Source organism: Pangasianodon hypophthalmus, chromosome 26 (genome assembly GCF_027358585.1).
Source record: "Pangasianodon hypophthalmus isolate fPanHyp1 chromosome 26, fPanHyp1.pri, whole genome shotgun sequence".
In the NCBI taxonomy this organism is placed as follows: Eukaryota; Metazoa; Chordata; class Actinopteri; order Siluriformes; family Pangasiidae; genus Pangasianodon; species Pangasianodon hypophthalmus.
Genome location: NC_069735.1, coordinates 15,941,012 through 15,961,550, shown reverse-complemented (window position 1 = coordinate 15,961,550; position 20,539 = coordinate 15,941,012). Strand labels below are relative to the sequence as shown.

Below are 20,539 nucleotides of genomic sequence, written 5' to 3'. Positions count from 1 at the left end.
AGTATTGCTGGTCAGTAGTGCCAATAGTCTCACTGAAATTAGCTCAAATGAGCAACATTTACTGGTTATATCTTTCATAACAAAAAAGATGGATAACAATGATTAACAAGAGATAACCTAAATTATTATAAGATTAATAAACCGAATAGAATCATCACAGATTTTCCTCACATTGCTTGCTTGTATGCTTTTCAGAGATCAGTGTTCACATATGTTTCTTTCCAAAAAGACAAGCATATCCACTTTACGTGGCTCAAGGCATGAACGTTGAGAACGTATGATGTTGCCTCCTGTAACGAATCTTTCTGAGGGTGAAAGATGTCTGCAGGTCTGCCTGCTCAACCTTGGAAAGTTTACTTGGTGAAGTTAAGCACCCAGGCCAGGGGATCTTGTTCTCCATCAATTATGAGTTTCAACAGATGTTCAGCTGTTCAGCTCTGTTTCAATGACATCATCAAGCTGAACGGATAAGCCTGGAGGTATAGCAGCATGCTTGAAGTAGTAGATTTCTTTGGCTTTCCAGTTGAGGCTGCTGCACTCTGTGGCTCTGTTACACATGATCTCTTCCCCTGTAATATTCAGTAAACACAGTATTTTCCCAATTTAATCCAATCTTCTTACGATAAGTAGGAGTATTCCAGGGTTACGGAGGTGGGAGGTACATTATAGGAATGCAGAAACAGAAACCAGATAATCTGAACTGTTAATCAGATGATTCGTCTGATTTCTCTCCAAACATCTCAGGAATTTTTAAAATGTCGTTTGTGATATTAACAAGTACGTTTCCATAAACATGTAGGTCATGCTGGTGTCCTTGAAGCAGTGTATTTTGTAATAAGTTGTTTTTACTTTTATAATTACATAATAATTATAATAATTATAAACTTTTATAATTGTAAAATAATTACATTATTAGGTCCCTAGAGGACGAGTGCTTCCCAAGCCCGGATAAAATTGGGGAGGTTGCGTCAGGAAGGGCATCCGGCGTAAAAACTGTGCCAAGTCAAATACGCGGACCAATGTGGTGACTCGTACCGGGAGCAGCCGAGGAACAACTTAAAATTACATTATTACTCAATTTTTATGGGCTAAGGTATAAATATGCTAGCAGGGCTATCTTACTTTCATATTACCCCATTGATCAACCTCGTGATATAATGCATTACTCAACTCTATTAATCCATGCTAATAATCATTCCTGTTGAAAGATATTGAGTATTAGATATTCTCACATCCAATATCATAACCAGCCATTACTGATCATTACTGACTCATGTAGCTCAGGAGTTTTCAAACTGGTTTTAAAAAATCTTGTTTCAGTAAACATTGTTGCTGATAGCTGCTGACTGTTGGTGATGGTATCACTGCAAGGGGAGTGGCATTAATTTTACGATATGTTCCTTTAGTCTTTTTTTTTCTCTCTCTCTCTTTCTCTTTTTGCTTTGTACTAATGGGGGTGTCGTCTGTAATCTGATTTAGTCGGGCACTAACACTCAGAGAGGATCGACACAAAGTGCAGAGGTAGGCTTTTGTGTTGTAAAACTATAAATGGACTTAAATGGGAGTAAAGAAAGAGTCAGTGTTAATTAATTCTATTAGAAGGAAAAGTATTTAATTACATTGCAGTTTATTTAAAAGAGATGATGCGTGCCATTTTTATTTGATGTAATTTCTGAATCGTTTGAGAGTTTGCAGATATGCACTCGCAATATACTACTGCAGTAAGTAGAAGTTAAACCTAATTATCATTTATCAAACTGATTTTAGAAAATAATAATCATTTTAAAAATAAATTTAAAAAATAATAAAGAATTTTTATTTATTGGGACATTTGAAGAAACTAAAGGACAAAATAGGAAAGATATAATAATGCAAAAATAAATAATGAATAAAAATACAAAAGTATAATAATAAGCAAGAGGCTATTTATATAAACTGTCTTATGTTTTTATATTATTATTATTAAAGCTAATGAGATCTATGTGACGAGACAAATTTTGTTATCTGAGCAGATGCTTATTTTGCTTGTGAAGTTTCTTCTTGTGGGTTTCCACATAAATGCATTTTTATACAAATGATGTAGTGTAAGTGTAGTGTAGTGTTTTTTTCTGTGGTGTATTTATCATTTTTGCCAATGGTTTTGATGTTGGTGGCAGGATTTGCCTTTAGTGTTTTGCGTTTCATTTGAAATTACTTGCTATGGTTTTGAGAAATCTAAAAAATTCAGATCTCAAAAATACAGATTTTATGTAAATTAGATCAAAGGGGAAACATCCGGGATTCCCAGGGAAAAGTAGACGCTTTCAGAGCAGTCAAGCAAATTTTTTTATGTACTACTCTGTGGAGGCGGGGACATGGTCGAGCGCAGGTTTGCGAGTGGAGGGCGGAGTCGGGAAAAGGGAGTGGTAAGGCTCTACACCTGTGCGGGATTGCTCTAACGTGTTCTGTGTTTCAGTGAGGGGCAGCAAGATTAAAGCAAAGAGAGATGAGAGCCGAGAGAGCTGCACAGCTGTGTGTGTGTGTGTGTGTGTGTGTGTGTGCCTGCGTAGTGAAATAGAATAGCTGAAAAGTGAAAAGAAAATAAAGAACGCGTTCGAGTTGTCCCAAGCCTGCCCCCCGTCTCATTATTTCCAGCCCAACCCAGGAAAGTGCCACATACTCAAATAACGAGTTTTGTGCACTCGTTGATGTTAAACCCTGGACTCCCAGTGTGAATATTTAGGTAACCTTCCAGCTAGTTAGGCCATGCTAACTATAACTTGTTGGCAATTGTTCGCAGCCCCAGGCAGCGAGTTAATAGGAATGTAGTTATTTCATTAGAACAAAGACTTTAGATCCTATGACCTCTTTGCGGTTCTTCCATTTTGGCTCCAACTCTCCTCCCCGTCTCTTCACTTCACTTCATGGACGTGAGCATGGCAGACAAGTGTGATCAGCTAGCACCAGAGTCTGAAAGCATCAGCTCTTTCCTGGGAATCCTGGGAGATTCACCATTGTCCAAATTAACATGAAATTTTTTCATTATATGGTTTTTTAAAGAAAAATGTTACTCAACAAATTCACAGAAAGAAAACATGTAAATTTATTAAATGCACCACAGGAAAAACATTATGTTAATGTGATGTGTTTAGAATTCAAATAAATAAAATTCACATTCAAACACTTCTGTCAGATTCCAAGCACCATATTCATTCCCCACTGAATCACACCGAGATTTTCAGTGTTTCAGTTTTTTTTTTCTTTTTCCCATGTTTTTCCACAGGTGTATCAGTATCAGTGCATTTTAGCCAGCAACTTTGTTACCACACAACATGGCTTATGTAATCAATCAGTCTGCACCTCCGCCTGTGATCATCGAACAACCTCCACCTCCTGTGATAGTCCAGTCTGCACCTCCGCCTGTGATCATCGAACAACCTCCACCTCCTGTGATAGTCCAGTCTGCACCTCCGCCTGTGATCATTGAAAAACCTCCACCTCCTGTGATAGTCCAGTCTGCACCTCCGCCTGTGATCATCGAACAACCTCCACCTCCTGTAATAGTCCAGTCTGCACCAGCCGTAGCAGTGGTCCAGCCTACTGGTCCTCTGGGTAATTTATACACAATTTCAACACAATGGTTCATAATTTATAGTGACCTGTAAGTGCAAAAACACAACACACTGACTGAACAACAAAAAAAAAAAAACACACTGACTGACCAAAAACACAACACAATGACCAATGGCCTCTGTGTGTCAGTCTCAGTGAAGGAGGCGTGGCCTCTGTGTGTCAGTCTCAGTGAAGGAGGCGTGGCCTCTGTGTGTCAGTCTCAGTGAAGGGGCGTGGCCTCTGTGTGTCAGTCTCAGTGAAGGAGGCGTGGCCTCTGTGTGTCAGTCTCAGTGAAGGGGCGTGGCCTCTGTGTGTCAGTCTCAGTGAAGGGGCATGGCCTCTGTGTGTCAGTCTCAGTGAAGGGGGCGTGGCCTCTGTGTCTGTTAGTTCTAGTCACTCCTCCAAGTTTGAGTATTGTGATGGATGTCTGGCTGCTTTGCATGGATTTTTAAAACTTCAGACTGAAGATCACATATCAAGACCAAGAGATCAAGATCAAGAGATACACACCCCTAGATTATGAGTTAGAAAAATAAGAATGTTAGAATGCCAGTTCACGCTGGTAACTGAACACTTGAACTCTAAAGTGAGACTTTTTCAGCTTTGTGACTCAGTATTATGTAATATGTATTTGTGTAGAATATATTCTGCTCTTTGTATTCGCAGTAATGTCATTTTGTGGTTAATGGAATTTGGTTTGTCATAAAAACTTTGCTTAATGGTGTCAGTAATGTGTGTGCGTGTGTGTGTGTGTGTGATTGCAGTGATGCAGGCTCCTATGAAATCCGTCCCCGCAGCAACGACGTGTACTTTCTGCCAGCAGCAGATTGTCACAATGACTCGACCCGTCAATGGACTTCTCACCTGGGTGATTGCTGGGACGCTCTTTTTCTTCTGGTGAGATCTCACACACTCGCACACAAACTCACTCCCAGCTAACACACACCACTTTACACTTACTCTGCCGTCTCTCTGCAGCATATGGCCATTCTGCTTGATTCCTTTCTTCATAACGTCCTGCAAGGACATCGAACACACCTGCCCCAACTGCAAGAATGTCATCTACATCTACAAACCGATGTGAGACGTTTCACACAGGAGAACCTGGAGAACATCATAAACCCAAATGAAGGCTGTAGAAATATGTAATTAAGAATATGTAATCATTAAAAAATTCCATTTATTGTTACAAAAAAAGGTATTCACAGAAACATGATTTTTTTTTTTCAGTTTCTGAGTTTGTTTGTCGTCTGTACACATTCTCATTTGTGGAAAATGTAAATATTTTGAAACACATTTCTCTGTTAAACTTCCAATAGTCAGTAAATGAACTTTAATTTGCTGTTCAGACTTGAGATTTGAGTCAGAAATCATAATATCATCTAATATTGTGTTCGGGAAAGAGGTGAAATTTGCTGAATTTTCAGCGAAGTTTAAAATGGAGTCTGCGTGGTCATTTAGGAGCACAGTATAACACATGATCTTTAAGGTAGAGGTGTGCTAGAGTGGGCGTGGACATAAGGCTGCCAATCTTCATCAATCAACCATTGAGCAGCTGCTTATACTCATCAATGCCGTGTTTAGATAAAGCTTCCACCCAGTTTCTTGAGGCACATCAAGACATAGCATTCCCTTACTTTAATGGACAAAGAGCTCAGGTAATTATTTGTTACACTACTCAACATTCTCTGCATAGATATTAGTAATCTCTTTGTCTTGCTCCAAAATAATTGGATGCTTATAAAAATGTTGCATTTATAGCTCAATTCTAAAAAACATTCGATGTTTAGTAAGAGCAGTGGCTGTTGCATTATATGATGGATACATGGACAGTAATTACAGACTCCCAACAGCTGTGAAGCAATTGCACACATTCACAGATGTGTAAATTGGTTACACTGAATGATGCATTGTCTATGGCAGAGTGACTTTTTGACATTGTTAGAAGACCACGCCAACCTACGAATAAGACAAGAACATTGTTAGAGACCATGTCATTGCCAGCGATGATGACTGGCCAATTTAGATTTCCAAGTGCCATTCTCTTGGAACTATGTTCAAATTAGGCAATACCTACCCACTTACAGGTCTTAACAACCATTGGATTCCTGGCAACCGGTTTCTTGCAGAGAGAATTAGCTAATAAATCAGGGAAATCCCAGCCATCCTTAAGCTCCCTCCTGCCACCCATATTTATTGTGAATGGCTGAGACAAATGCCAAAGTATATTTTTAACAAGCTCTTAAATTGTAATTGATATTTTGGCATGACCGCCTTTATTTCTTTTAGCTCAGCAATAAATAGGACGGCTCACATTTAAATATTTATGAGGAAATGTGCTTTGCCCATTTATGGATATTTGTGGGCGGTAACCAGGTGGGAGAAGAGGCTTTTTCACCTGCGCACATTTTCAAGAAGATTGTGATTTCTAAAGCAGAATCAGTGTGGAGATGTGCGTACTCAAGGTTTTATAACTCTGATTTTTTTTGCACATGCCATTTAGTTTTCGTGTGCACACACACTTTCACTATGGAATCCACACAAGGTTTTATAAATAATAAGACATGCTGAATAGGAATATTGAAATTAGGAATACTTGCATGTGGGGCCACAATTTCAAACTCGCTAGCTAGAATTTGGTAAAAAATTAGTCACGACCTGATGGTTGTACAGCCAATCAGAGACCGGACGAGGTCTGTAATGGGGCGACAGCAGCAGTTTTGAGATCATTAGGAATTACATTGTAGGAAAATGATACGGGGCAGAGATCTTTCCTTAGAAGATAGGTGGTGGTAGGATTGAGCTGAAAATGTTTGAAATGTATTCCAAATACAAAGACTTACTCAGTGGACAAAAATCCTTAGCCAGTGAAGGAGAGACTGTTGCTGATCAATGCTGATGTTGATTCTGTTTTTTTTTTTTTTTTTGAGAGACTAAATGAGTTTGCTAATGGTTTTGAGTTTACCATGAGTCCATTAATTTCAAAGGAAAATTACAATGAAGTGACCTTGACACCTTTCACTAAATGATGGTCACGAAGAAACAAAGGATAAAATAATCAGTGGAATGATTTTAAAATGTAAATTTATTTAAATCTAAAAAAATAATGTAGTGGTGTAATAAATGGCACCATTACAGTGTGACAATTTGATCAGGACATGAAGTACAGCTGTGCTCCTGGGACACGAGTGGGATTTGGACAAAACCCTGATTATATGGAACCTGAGTGCAAGCTTGGTTCAAAACCGGTTTCTGGGCTTGTGCAACAATCTCAATGGTTTGACAACAGTGCCGTGTATTGGACAGAACTGGATATTAATCTTTATTGACATGGCTAGACAGATAGATCACTAGAGAGATAGATCATTTTATTAATTCAATTCTATTCAATTCAGTTTTATTTGTATAGTGCTTTTAACAATGGACATTTTCACAAAGCAGCTTTACAGAAATAAATACGTTCAAATTAAATTAAACCAAAATAAATTGTAAATATGTGAATTTACCCCTAATGAGCGAGCCAGAGGTGACGGTGGTGAGGAAAAACTCCCTGAAAGGACATGAGGAAGAAACCTTGAGAGGAACCAGACTCAAAAGGGAACTCATCCTCATCTGGGTGATAACGGATAGTGCGATTATAAATAATTCCCTTCTATAACTGTGTACTACATGGACAAATAATGCAATTATGCAACCAGTAAATTTCTCTGTAAACCTATATTTTGCGATTAACAATAAATTGGTATTCAGAAGAAATGAGTAAAAAATTTTAATATCTGCAAAGATGGTCTTCAGGAAAGAGGTGAACTTTGGTGAAAATTTGATTAATTATTTTACTGAAATTTACTTTGCAGCCTGTGTGGTCATTTAGGAGGATTTAATGATCACATAGCACATGATCGTTAAGGGAGAGGTGTGCTAGAGTGGGTGGGTACATAACTGCCGAGGCAGTATTGTATTACAGAGGTGGAAGTCGTAGGGGGTCTGTCAGTCATTTTGTGCATCAACCAATTAAGTAGCAGCTTCCCGCGGCAAGGGCTCTCCGACAGCGCGTCCCTCCTCCTTCCTGGGTTTCGGCACCAATGTAACAAACGTCAAAGACGGGCAAGGAGGAGGTAGACACCGAGTGAACGTAAACACAACGTTTAATCATAAACAACATAAACATCCCACAACATTATCCCTCTCTCCCACTGATTAGCCAACTCAGTGCCAGGCATGCGTCCTCACAGCCTGGCCCCTCCCTCCTCCTCAACACAGTGAAAAGTATCTTTCCTTTTTAATTGAAGGGAATCAGTTAATTATTTATTAGCCTACTTAACATTCTTTGGATTAAAATAGGTACTGTTAATCACTTTGTCTTGCTCTAAAAATAACCAGATGCTTGGATATAAAGAATGTTATAAAAACCCTGATGTTTATTAAGACCATATGATGGATACACATAGATAGGCTGAAGTCAAGACTGCCATTGTCAAGTCCAAGACCTGGCCTAGCTGAGATCAAGTCAAGACCGAGTCTTAAGGGGGTCGAGGCCAAATGAAAGTGAGACCGAGTCAAGATCAAGATCGAAAAAAACTCAAGATCAAATCCTTTTTGAGGCCATGAATTTACTTCAGCTAGTTGGCTTTATTCTTGCATTGCCAGTGATTACGTTGTTTCCTAGAAAAAGGAATTACTTCTTGTCAAACTCTATGCATGCAAATGTAACGGGTAGTATTCATAGTATTCATTACACTACCCAACAGACATTCACATTAAGACAAAGTTAATACAGTTATAATTCTGTTCAATATACAAAGTCATATTTCATCTTGTTCAATATTTTGTTTAATGTACAAAATAATTTCGTTATAACATTAATTGTGTTCGAAAGAGGTGGGAATGGAATGGAGAAATTGTCAATTAAATAATTGTTTTATTTTGTCGTGCTCATTACAAGGAAGCCCGAATAGGTGGTGATCGGCCAAAGAGACCTGATCCGTTAGTCTGGGATCGACCGCTTATGTCTCGACTCACTTTCTCAGGCGAGATCGCGAGAGTTTCCTCATCTGAGTAAACGTTTTCACTGAGGAAACATCACAGTATCACTCGCGATTATTTCTCCCTATTTTTCTCAGGTATCAGGTCACTAAAATGATTATAATACATTTCTAAAATGAGTTTGAATGTTAAGAGTATGTGTATGTAATTGTTGAACGAGAAAGGGTAAAGTTTCACTGAGTGTGTTAATGCGTGTATATGAGCGAAGCACATGGTGGCCGGGCCGAACACATGGCTGTGTAATGTGATTTCCCCCATGCTGTAAACTTTAACATCGCGCATGTACTTTGTATTATGTTCCATATTGTTTATTTCGTAACTGTTATGAGTTTTGTGAGAGTATGCTTAGCCGTATTAATATTTTATTTACTGTTACTGGGGAAGAGAATGAGAAATGTTTCAGGGAAATTTTGCACATGGTTATAGGTTAATATTTGCCACGTAAAGGAATTATATGCACTACTGTAACTGATCTGTTGTGAATGTGAGTTGTTAAGTGTGTTTAATATAAGAGATCTGAGTAAACGTTTTCACTGAGGAAACATCACAGTATCACTCGCGATTATTTCTCCCTATTTTTCTCAGGGCGTTACACAAAAAGTAAAGACAACATGAAAACATTATTTTTAAAAACTTTCAGTCAAGACTAAGTCCAAGTTGATACAGAAAATGAGTGGAGACCAGACTCGAGTCCTACAGTCCTATTGACAGTCAATGCTTGTGATATGATTGGCTAATCCTAACCCTAAATGATTGGCTGAGGCATCAGATGATACTTGCTACAACCACAGTTTTACATAACTGCCACATGAGTGCTCAGTACATTCTCAGGTTAATAAATGTGACCGCGCACTCCTGCGACATTTTAATTTTCAGTCTCATTACACACCTCTACTTTAAGGTTCTAATAGGAAACAATTTGATATCGAATATTTTACAGATGTTTAAAAAGAGGAAGATTGTGAATTGCTTTTGCTTCCAAACAACAACTTCTGTTTCAGGGACAAGGTTTAAAAATGACTATGGCATGGGAACGAGTTCTGTGACATTCCTGAAATAATTCCCCTACGCTTTACCGGAAAAGTTTTAAGGAAGTCGAGCCGAAAATTTCAGAGTCTTTACTCATGGGTGAAAAAAGTGTTTCAGACTATTTATTATTTTAACCAAATTGCATTTTTTTCTTTATCTTTATCTACTGAAAATTATACCCAATTTCTGGTCAAGGTTCTATCTTTGTATATTTATTCATGTCTAGTCCACATCAGCTGTGAAATATTTTCTTCCTTGGTGTAATAATAACATAAATAATGTTTTACTGTCATTTTGTCATGTAATGGAGACTCAGACAGATGCAGTTGCAGGTAAGACAGCTTTAATAAAAGTCTAAGCAAACAATCCAATATGTTAACCGGGGTCAAAATCAGAAAACAGGCTTAGGTTAGGCGATCTGCAAATAGAATACACAAGGCTTAGGCAAAACACAAGGATCTGAGAAGAAAGTCACGGTCAAACCAGCAAGTACGTGCCAGAGATAAACAGGCATGGTAACATCAGTAACACAGGCAAAGCTGAGCGTTTTCTTCGCAAAGTTCTGTTGACGGAAAGTCTCTATATAAAGGTGCACAATCAGATGTCCGGTGACTGAGAGCAACGCAGTGTGTGTGGTCTGGGAGGTGGAGTCTGGGGCAGCCATGTAGGCTGAAGTGCATGTTGGGAACTGGAGTATGTCGTCTGGGATGATTTGACAGAGCAAAGCTCTGTTCAGCCGAGTTCAGGATGGTTATGACCAGGTACGCCAGCTGGCCCCCAAAGTCAAGGCGAGGCAGTGGGGTAGCAGGTGGGAGGTTGGCGGCTAAGGAACCAGGTATGACTGGTTTCAGGCGGGGGACGAGGAATGATGGGGCAAGGGACCAGACAATATTCCTGGAAGAGTGCTCAGAGGATGTGCAGACTAGCTAGCGGATGTTTTCATGAACATCTTCAACACCTCCCTGAGCAGCATCATCGTTCCAATGTGCTTCAAGGCCACCACCATTGTCCCTGTGCCAAAGAAGTCTCCAGTGTCCTGCCTCAAAGACTACCATCCGTTGCACTCACACCCATCATCATGAAGTTCTTCATGAGGCACATCAAGACCCTGCTGCCCCCCTCACTGGATCCCCTGCAATTTGCATAGCGTCCCAACTGCTCAACAGGTGAAGCCATCACCACCACCCTCCATCTGGCCCTCAACCACTTGGACAAAAAAGACACATATATTCGAATGCTGTTCATAGACTTCAGGTCAGCATTCAGCACAATCATTCCTCAGCACCTGATTGGAAAGCTGAACCTGCTGGGCCTGAACACCTCCCTCTGCAACTGGATCCTGGACTCCCTTACTGGGAGACCTCAGTCAGTCATGATCGGGAACAGCATCTCCAACACCACCACACTGAGCACTGGGGCCCCACAGGGCTGTGTGCTCAGTCCATTGCTGTTCACCCTGCTGACTCATGACTGTGTCGCAACGCACAACATGCTTTATCACCCTGTTTACCAGTTTCTTACTGGTACACTAGACAGCTGCACTCATCAGTGTTTGTTTTTAAAGTTGTTTTTAAGTCTGTGAGCTTTAAGATTGTATGTGTGGAAGCACATTTTAAAGTTTGTTTTTAATAAAGCGCATAGATTCTGAAGAAGAGCTTATCAAGGGCATGACTGTTGGAATGCTTACAGTTGTGGATGATGTCCTGGAGCCTATTCCAGGTGACTGCAATGATGTGGCACTTGTAACAGAAGAAGAAATCATTCTGCGCAACCTTGGTGACGTAACAAATGCTTTTGTAAACTTAATGGTATTGGTGTATGCACTAAAAATAAGCTATCCCACAAACCTCAAATACACCTTTGAGGTCATTCAGAGGCTGTTCATGGACATTGGAGCTGATGCCTGCAGTGCAAGAGTGCACACTTACTTAAAAATAAATTGCTGAAATAGAGAGGTTTCATGTGTTATTTTGTAAGTTATTTTACAGTTAAAAATGTTATTTTACATTTTTACAGTTTCCATGCATCAAGGGCATGACTTCCATTTTTTCATATTTTCATTGTTTTAAGTATATTTTCATCTTTAAATACTTTAAACACAGCAATTGAAATGTCATTTTATTAGGCAAAAAGAGATTTCTGTTGTTTTCCACAAACATTCAAGTTTTGACTTTTTGTTATATAAAGAGTTAAAACAAAACCTGGCTGTTGAAGTTCTGGATGTTTGATTTGTTCTGTTCTTTTCTCTTATATTTTACTACCTTAAACTGCTGATCTTGTTACTGTGCTCACTATAAGTGTTTTCACTATATTTAGGATATTACTGCCGGTGGCCACGGAGGTAATACCCCATGCATAATTAATAAATATACTAATTTCAACTTATCGCTGGACGAAAAGTTTTCAGCTGTTAAAATATCAAGTTTGCACAATTTCCCCTTCTGAGCCGATCTGTTAATCTCCTACATATTTTGGTGGAGAATACAGGCAGCTTAACCTAAACAGCTATTTTCTACACGTGTAATGAGGTAACTTAAAATACACATTTGACTTCTTTTCCATTCACTAACAAAGAAAACAAAGAAGAAGAAAAATCCTCACGAAAGCAAAAGGGTTCTAAGTATTATGTGCTTGGCCCCCTAATAATTATTATTAATATGGAAATCTGAGTATGGTATGAACTGGGAGTTGGGTAAAGCTCTGTAATTACACATGCAGCTCAGGAACTCTGTTAAATATGTTGTTATAGTTCCTGATCGCTGCAAAGGGAGGGGCATTAATTTCACAATATGTCCCTTTAGTGCTTCTTTCTCTTTCTTTTTGTAATAGCGGGGTGTCAGCTGTAACCTGATTTAGTCAGCCCGCATCACTCAGAAAGGACTGACACAGAGCACAAAGGTAGGGGTTTGTATGTGTGTGTGTGTGTGTGTGTGTGTTTGAGTGTGTGTGTGTGTATGTAGGTTTGAAGAAGGCAACATACTACATGCAAAAATAATAAAAAAGTTTTTTTTGTTGTTGTTAAAACCCTATTGCTAAAAACTGTAAAGAAACGAGTAAAGAAAGTGCCGGCATGAATTAATTCTATTGAAGGTGAAGTAATTAATTGTTTGTCATTTTTATGCCATTTTTGTCCATTTTTAATATTTTCTGAATAACTCCAAGAAAATAGCATTTAAGAGTTTGAAGATTGCACCTGCAATATAGTGAGTAGAAATCAGATGTAAATAAATAAAGAACTAAATCATTATTAAACTTTTAATGATCAATTACTAAACCATTATCAAAATGATTATAAATTGTAATAATACTAGAATAATTTTTGCTTATAAGCACCATTCAAAGAAACCAAAGCACAAAATAAGAATAGAAAAATGTATTAAACATAATTTTATAATTCAAATATATATATATATATATATATATATATATATATATATATATATATATATATATACAGTATATATATTAAGGTGATTGTGATGTGAGGCTCACACATAGGCCACATTTGTTATCTCAGCAGGTGTATTTATTTTGTCTGAAGTTTCTTTAAGTGCTTTCTTTACATGACGTTTATTGTAAATTGTGCGTGTTGAGCCAATGCATACTTTGTGTACTTCTGTTCATACAGTTAGACGCTATACACACTGACTCAGCTTTGTGTTCACACCATGCAGGTTTACATTCCTGCCCTAGGACTCTTTCTCTCTTCTCTCTCTTTATCTCTTTCTCTTTTACCCACCCCCACCCCCACACACATTGCTAGTTGTGAATTGTTCTATAAATTTATCAATCGACTCATTAGAGCATCTAACCATTCAGCACTGGGTCACACCTGGGTTTGAATTTCAGTCTTTCTTTTTTTTTCTTTTTTTCCCATGTTTTTCCACAGGTGCATCAGAATAAGTGCACGTTAGTCACCACCTCTGCTTCAACATGGCTTTTGTAATCAATCAGTGTGCACCTCCGCCTGTGATCATCGAGGTCGTCCAGGCTCAGCCAGCTGTAGCAGTGATCCAGCCTCCTGGCCCTGTGGGTAAGATTTCTAAAATTCTTCAACTCCAGGCTGTTGTAATTTACAGAAACTCAGAAACAGAAATGCAACAGCAAAACCCAAAACTTGACAGCAAAAACAAAAAACGTGACAGCATAAACCAAAAACATAACAGAAAAACCCAAAACAAGCAAAACAATTCCAGGAAAATCAAAAACATGCCAGCAAAACAAAAACCGATATGATAAATGCGAAAATGCAAGAGCAAATTCAGAAACGTATCAATAGCATTTGCCCTAATAAACACAGCGCTGAGTTTACGCACTCGCTTCCTGCCTCATCTCACAGCACGTTACAGCAACAGCGAAACAACGACAGTAACCCCACAAATTCAGGAACAAATTAACATTAACTCAAAATGGAAAGGGTGGGGCTTTATTGAACATCACATGTTCTAATATTATTGAAAAATTAACATGTGTGTGTGTGTGTGTGTGTGTGTGTGCATGTATGATTGCAGTGGTTCAGTCTCCTATGAAATCCCTACCCGCATCAACGAGGTGTGGTTTCTGCCGTCAGCACATTGTCACAATGACTCGACCCATCAATGGACTCCTCACCTGGGTGGTTTTCGGGGCACTCTTCATCTTGCTGTAAGAGATCTCACACTCTCTCACTTGCTCTCACACACAGCTAACACACAAAAACACACTGCTTTACACTTCCTTTGCCGTCTCTCTGCAGCATATGGCCATTCTGCTTGATTCCTTTCTGCCTGAGGTCCTGCAAGGACATCGAGCACACCTGCCCCATGTGCAGGAACGTTCTCTACATTCACAAACGGATGTGAGACGTTTCACACAGGAGAACCTGGAAAATATCATAAACCCAAATGACGGATGTAGAAGAAGTAATAATCTTGTTTTTTTCTTAATATGTAATTAAGAATGTATAATGTAATTAGTTATACCATTAAAAATAGTATTCAAAGACACATTACATTTTTTGTATCTGCTTCTATATATATCTGCTTCAGTTACTGAAATCATTGTTCTTTACATGTTCTCATTTGTGAAAAGTGTTAATATTTCAAAGCAAATTTCTCTGTAAACCTTGCAATAATCAGATGTTTAACATTAAATTGGTATTCAGAAGAAATGAGTAAAACATTGTAATATCTGCAAAGATGGTCTTCAGGAAAAAGGTGAACTTTGATGAAAATTTGATTAATTAATTTAGTGAATTTGAATTTGCAGCCTGTGTGGTCATTTAGGAGGATTTAATGATCACCTAGCACATGATCGTTAAGGGAGAGATGTGCTACAGTGGGCGGGTACATAACTGCCGAGGCTGGGGGAGGGGTTGGTGTTACAGGGCTGGCAGTCGTAGGGGGGTCCGTCAATCATTTTGTGCATCAACCAATTAAGTAGCAGCTTTTGCTCATCAATGACATGGCCAGTCACTGATTAGAACAAGCTATCCATCATTTTGTTTTTCAACCAATTAGTGAATATAACAAATGTCAGAGACGGACAAGGACGAGGCGGGAACCGAGTGAACGTAAACGCAATGTTTAATCATAAACAACATAAACATAACATAAACCACAAACGCATGACATGTGTGCATCTCTCCCCGCCCCCTTGTCTCTCTCTCCCACCGACTCAGTGCCAGGTGTGCATTCTCACAGCCTGGCCCCTCCCTCCTCCTCGTCACAGCCGGGAAGCGATTCCCTTGACGCTGGGCGCTGGGCCTCCTGGGGGATGGCTATGGCTCCTCCCCTTTTCAGGCAGACAGCAGTCTCACCTCCATCTCCTGGCAGACGGCAGTGGGTCCTCCGTCCCCAGGTGGACGGCAGTGACTCCTCCCTTTTTCAGGCGGACAGCAGCGACTCCTCCCCTTTTCAGGCGGACGGCAGACACGCGTGCATCTCTCAAACCCCTCAGTGTCTTCAGCCTCTCCTTTCTCCCTTTCTCCCACTGATTAGCCAACTCAGTGCCAGGCATGCGTCCTCACAGCCTGGCCCCTCCCTCCTCCTCGACACAGTGAAATACTGAAAAGTATCTTTCCTTTTTAATTGAAGGGAATCAGTTAATTATTTATTAGCCTACTTAACATTCTCTGGATTAAAATAGGTACTGTTAATCACTTTGTCTTGCTCTAAAAATAACCAGATACTTGGATATAAAGAATGTTGCCTTTACAGCTAATTTTCTAAAACATTGCCTGTACAGCTAATTTTCTAAAAAAAAAAAAAAAAAAACTTTTGATGTTTATTAAGACCATATGATGGATACACATAGATAGGCTGAAGTCAAGACCGCCATTGTCAAGTCCAAGACCTGGTCTAGCTGAGATCAAGTCAAGACCAAGTCTTAAGGCAGTCGAGGCCAAATGAAAGTGAGACCGAGTCAAGATCAAGATTGAAAAAACTCGAGATCAAATCCTTTTTGAGGTCATGACTTTACTTCGGCTTTATTCTTGCATTGCCAATGATTACGTTGTTTCCTAGAAAAAGGAATTACTTCTTGTCAAACTCTGTGCATGCAAAAAGTAAAGACAACATGAAAACATTATTTTTAAAAACTTTCAGTCAAGACTAAGTCCAAGTTTATACAGAAAACGAGTGGAGACCAGACTCGAGTCCTACAGTCCTACTGACAGTCAATGCTTGTGATATGATTGGCTAATCCTAACCCTAAATGATTGGCTGAGGCATCAGATGATACTTGCTACAACCACAGTTTTACATAACTGCCACATGAGTGCTCAGTACATTCTCAGGTTAATAAATGTGACCGCGCACTCCTGCGACATTTTATTTGTCAGTCTCATTACACACCTCTACTTTAAGGTTCTAATAGGAAACAATTTGATATCGAATATTTTACAGATGTTTAAAAAGAGGAAGATTGTGAATTGCTTTTGCTTCCAAACAACAACTTCTGTTTCAGGGACAAGGTTTAAAAATGACTATGGCATGGGAACGAGTTCTGTGACATTCATGAAATAATTCCCCTACGCTTTACCGGAAAAGTTTTAAGGAAGTCGAGCCAAAAATTTCAGAGTCTTTACTCATGGGTGAAAAAAGTGTTTCAGTCTATTTATTATTTTAACCAAATTGCATTTTTTCTTTATCTTTATCTACTGAAAATTATACCCAATTTCTGGTTAAGGTTCTATCTTTGTATATTTATTCATGTCTAGTCCGCATCGGCTGTGATCTGCAAATAGAATACACAAGGCTTAGGCAAAACACAAGGATCTGAGAAGAAAGTCAAGGTCAAACCAGCAAGTACGTGCCAGAGATAAACAGGCATGGTAACATCAGTAGCACAGGCAAAGCTGAACATTTTCTTCGCAAAGTTCTGTTGACTGAAAGTCTCTATATAAAGGGTGTGTGAGTGTGTGTGTGTATGTGATTGAAACTAGATGTGTATAATCAGATGTCCGGTGACTGAGAGCAACGCAGTGTGTGTGGTCTGGGAGGTGGAGTCTGGGGCAGCCATGTAGGCTGAAGTGCATGTTGGGAACTGGAGTATGTCGTCTGGGATGATTTGACAGAGCAAAGCTCTGTTCAGCTGAGTTCAGGATGGTTATGACCAGGTATGCCAGCTGGCCCGCGAAGTCAAGGCGAGGCAGTGGGGTAGCAGGTGGGAGGTTGGCGGCTAAGGAACCAGGTATGACTGGTTTCAGGCGGGGGACGAGGAATGATGGGGCAAGGGACCAGACAATATTCCTGGAAGAGTGCTCAGAGGATGTGCAGACCAGCTAGCGGATGTTTCCATGAACATCTTCAACACCTCCCTGAGCAGCATCATTGTTCCAATGTGCTTCAAGGCTACCACCATTGTCCCTGTGCCAAAGAAGTCCTGCCTCAACGACTACCATCCATTGCACTCACACCCATTATCATGAAGTTCTTCGAGAGGCTCATCATGAGGCACATCAAGACCCTGCTGCCCCCCTCACTGGATCCCCTGCAATTCGCATAGCGTCCCAATTGCTCAACAGGTGAAGCCATCACCACCACCCTCCATCTGGCCCTCAACCATCTGGACAAAAAAGACACATATATTCGAATGCTGTTCATAGACTTCAGGTCAGCATTCAGCACAATCATTCCTCAGCACCTGATTGGAAAGCTGAATCTGCTGGGCCTGAGCACCTCCCTCTGCACCTGGATCCTGGAATCCCTTACTGGGAGACCTCAGTCAGTCATGAATGGGAACAGCATCTCCAACACCACCACAGGCGCCCCAGGGCTGTGTGCTCAGTCCACTGCTGTTCACCCTGATGACTCACGATTGTGTAGCAATGCACGGCTCGAATCACATCATCAAGTTCGCCAATGACACGACAGTGGTGGGTCACATCAGCAAGAACGACGAGTCAGCATACTGACAGGAGGTGCAGCGGCTAATGGACTGGTGCGGAACCAACTACCTGTCTCTGAATGAGGACAAAACTAAAGGGATGGTTGCTGATTTCAGGAGAGCCCAGAGTGACCACTCTCTGCTGAACATCGGCAGCTCCTCCGTGGATATCATCAAGAGCACCAAATTTCTTGGCGTTCACCTGGCGGTGGACCTCACCTGGTCCCTTAACACCAGCTCCATAACAAAGAAAGCCCAGCAGCATCTCTACTTTCTGCAAAGGCTGAACAAAGCCCATCTCCCACCCCTCATCCTCACCATCTACAGAGGAACTATTGAGAGCACCCTAGGCATCTTCATCACTGCCTGGTTTGGGAATTGCACTGTCTAGGATCGCGAGACCCTGCAGCGGATAGTGAGGACATCTGAGAAGATTATTGGGGTCTCTCTTCCCTCCGTCACAGACACTTACATGACACGCTGCATCCAAAAAGCCACCAGCATTGTGGATGAGCCCATGCACCCCTCACACAAACTCTTTACCCTTCTGCCATCTGGCAAACAGTACCAAAGCATTCGGGCCCTCATGGCCAGACTGCAACAGTTTCTTCCCCAAAGCCATCAGACTCCTCAGCACTCAGAGACTGGACTGAAAACACACACACACACAAAACTGAACATCACCCCATCCTCCTTGCAATTTTTGTTCATCTCTGTATTCAATTTCTGCTGCTACAGATATATATTATACACCGATCAGCCATAACATTATGACCACCTTATTGTGTTGGTCCCCCTTTTGCTGCCAAAACAGCCCTGACCCGTCGAGGCATGGACTCCACTAGATCCCTGAAGGTGCGCTTTGGTATCTGGCACAAAGACGTTAACAGCAGATCCTTTAAGTCCTGTAAGTTGTGAGGTGGGGCCTCCATGGATCGGACTTGATGGCCAGCACACCCCCCAGATGTTCGACTGGATTGAGAACTGGGGAATTTGGAGGCCAAGTCAACACCTTGAACACTTTGTCATGTTCCTCGAAGCATTCCTGAACAATTTTTACAGTGTGGCAGGGCGCATTATCCTGCCGAAAGAGGTCACTGCCATTAGGGAATACAGTTGCCATGAAGGGGTGTACCTGGTCTGCAACTATGTTTAGGTAGGTGGTATATGTCAAAATAGCATCCACATGCATGCCAGGACCCAACGTTTCCCAGCAGAACATTGCCCGGAGCATCACACTTCCTCCACCAGCTTACCTTCTTCCCATAGTGCATGCTGGTGCCATCTCTTCCCCAGGTAAGCGACGCACACACACCCAGCCTTCCACATGATGTAAAAGAAAATGTGATTTATCGGACCAGGCCACCTTCTTCCATTGCTCCGTGGTCCAGTTCTGATGCTCACGTGTCCATTGTAGGCACTTTTGGCAGTGGACAGAGGTCAGCATGGGCACTCTGACAGGTCTGTGGCTACACAGCCCCATATGCAGCAAGCTGTGATGCACTATGTGTTCTGACACCTTTCTATCATAGCCAGCTTTAACTTTTCAGCAATTTGTGCTACAATAGCTCTTCTATGGGATCAGACCAGACGGACTAGCCTTCACTCCCCACGCGTATCAGTGAGCCTTGGGCTCCCGTGACCCTGATGCTAGTTCACCGGTTGTCCTTCCTTGGACCACTTTTGGTAGGTACTAACCACTGCATACTGGGAACACCCCACAAGGCCTGCCGTTTTAAAGATGCTCTGACCCAGTTATCTAGCCATCACAATTTGGCCGTTTTCAAAGTCTGTCTAATCCTTACGCTTGCCCATTTTTCATGTTTCCAATACATCAACTTCGAGAACCGACTGGTGACTTGCTGCCTAATATATCTCAACCCTTGACAGGTGCTATTGTAACGAGATAATCAATATTATTCACTTCACCTGTCAGTGGTCATAATGTTATGGCTGATCTGTGTAGTGTCAATGCTAATTAGGTATGTTTAGTACAGGTCATATAGTAGGTAAGTTCAGTTGATATACAGTATTTGTCACTGTATGAACTGTAGGATATTGATCAAACTATAAAAAGAGTGATTAAGTGTCTATAAGGTCCGTCCCATATTATTTGATGAGACAATGCAGGCAGTGGTCATAGAGGTGTGCTTTGCAGTCTAACAAGTCATTTTTATAATTGAGGTGTGTTAGCAGCAATTCATCCTATACAAAGTCTGTCATAGTTCCCTGTAATGTTGCGTACAGTGATCATTGGAAGCTCCCTTCACTATCTGGTTGGTGCAGGCTACAAGCAGTAATCAACATTCAGCAACACGTAGTGTTGAGTGGAACATCTGGCTTGACCGAAGCTGACAGCATTAGATTTATTCAAACATGCAAACAAGCCACTTCAAGGACAGCGGAGACACTTGACATGTGGCAGGGCATCCAGGCCATCACCAACTACAGGACATCATCACCTGCCTGTGACAGTGATGCCTCCCGTCCAGATGGGTTGACCAACTTC

General features: G+C 40.8%; 2 protein-coding genes across 2 annotated transcripts; both read left to right on the top strand.

The window, feature by feature from the left end:
* Nucleotides 1-1,435: 1,435 nt before the first annotated feature.
* LOC113537446 (uncharacterized) lies at nucleotides 1,436-4,941 on the top strand. The gene is made up of 4 exons (XM_026931915.3): nucleotides 1,436-1,521; nucleotides 3,263-3,591; nucleotides 4,356-4,488; nucleotides 4,570-4,941. The coding sequence occupies exons 2-4, from the start codon at nucleotides 3,312-3,314 to the stop codon at nucleotides 4,673-4,675; spliced, it is 519 nt and encodes a 172-aa protein (XP_026787716.3). The 5' UTR covers nucleotides 1,436-1,521; nucleotides 3,263-3,311; the 3' UTR covers nucleotides 4,676-4,941.
* Nucleotides 4,942-12,467: 7,526 nt separating this feature from the next.
* Nucleotides 12,468-14,821, top strand: LOC113537452 (LITAF domain-containing protein). The gene is made up of 4 exons (XM_053229872.1): nucleotides 12,468-12,561; nucleotides 13,553-13,696; nucleotides 14,175-14,307; nucleotides 14,399-14,821. The coding sequence occupies exons 2-4, from the start codon at nucleotides 13,597-13,599 to the stop codon at nucleotides 14,502-14,504; spliced, it is 339 nt and encodes a 112-aa protein (XP_053085847.1). The 5' UTR covers nucleotides 12,468-12,561; nucleotides 13,553-13,596; the 3' UTR covers nucleotides 14,505-14,821.
* Nucleotides 14,822-20,539: the final 5,718 nt, after the last annotated feature.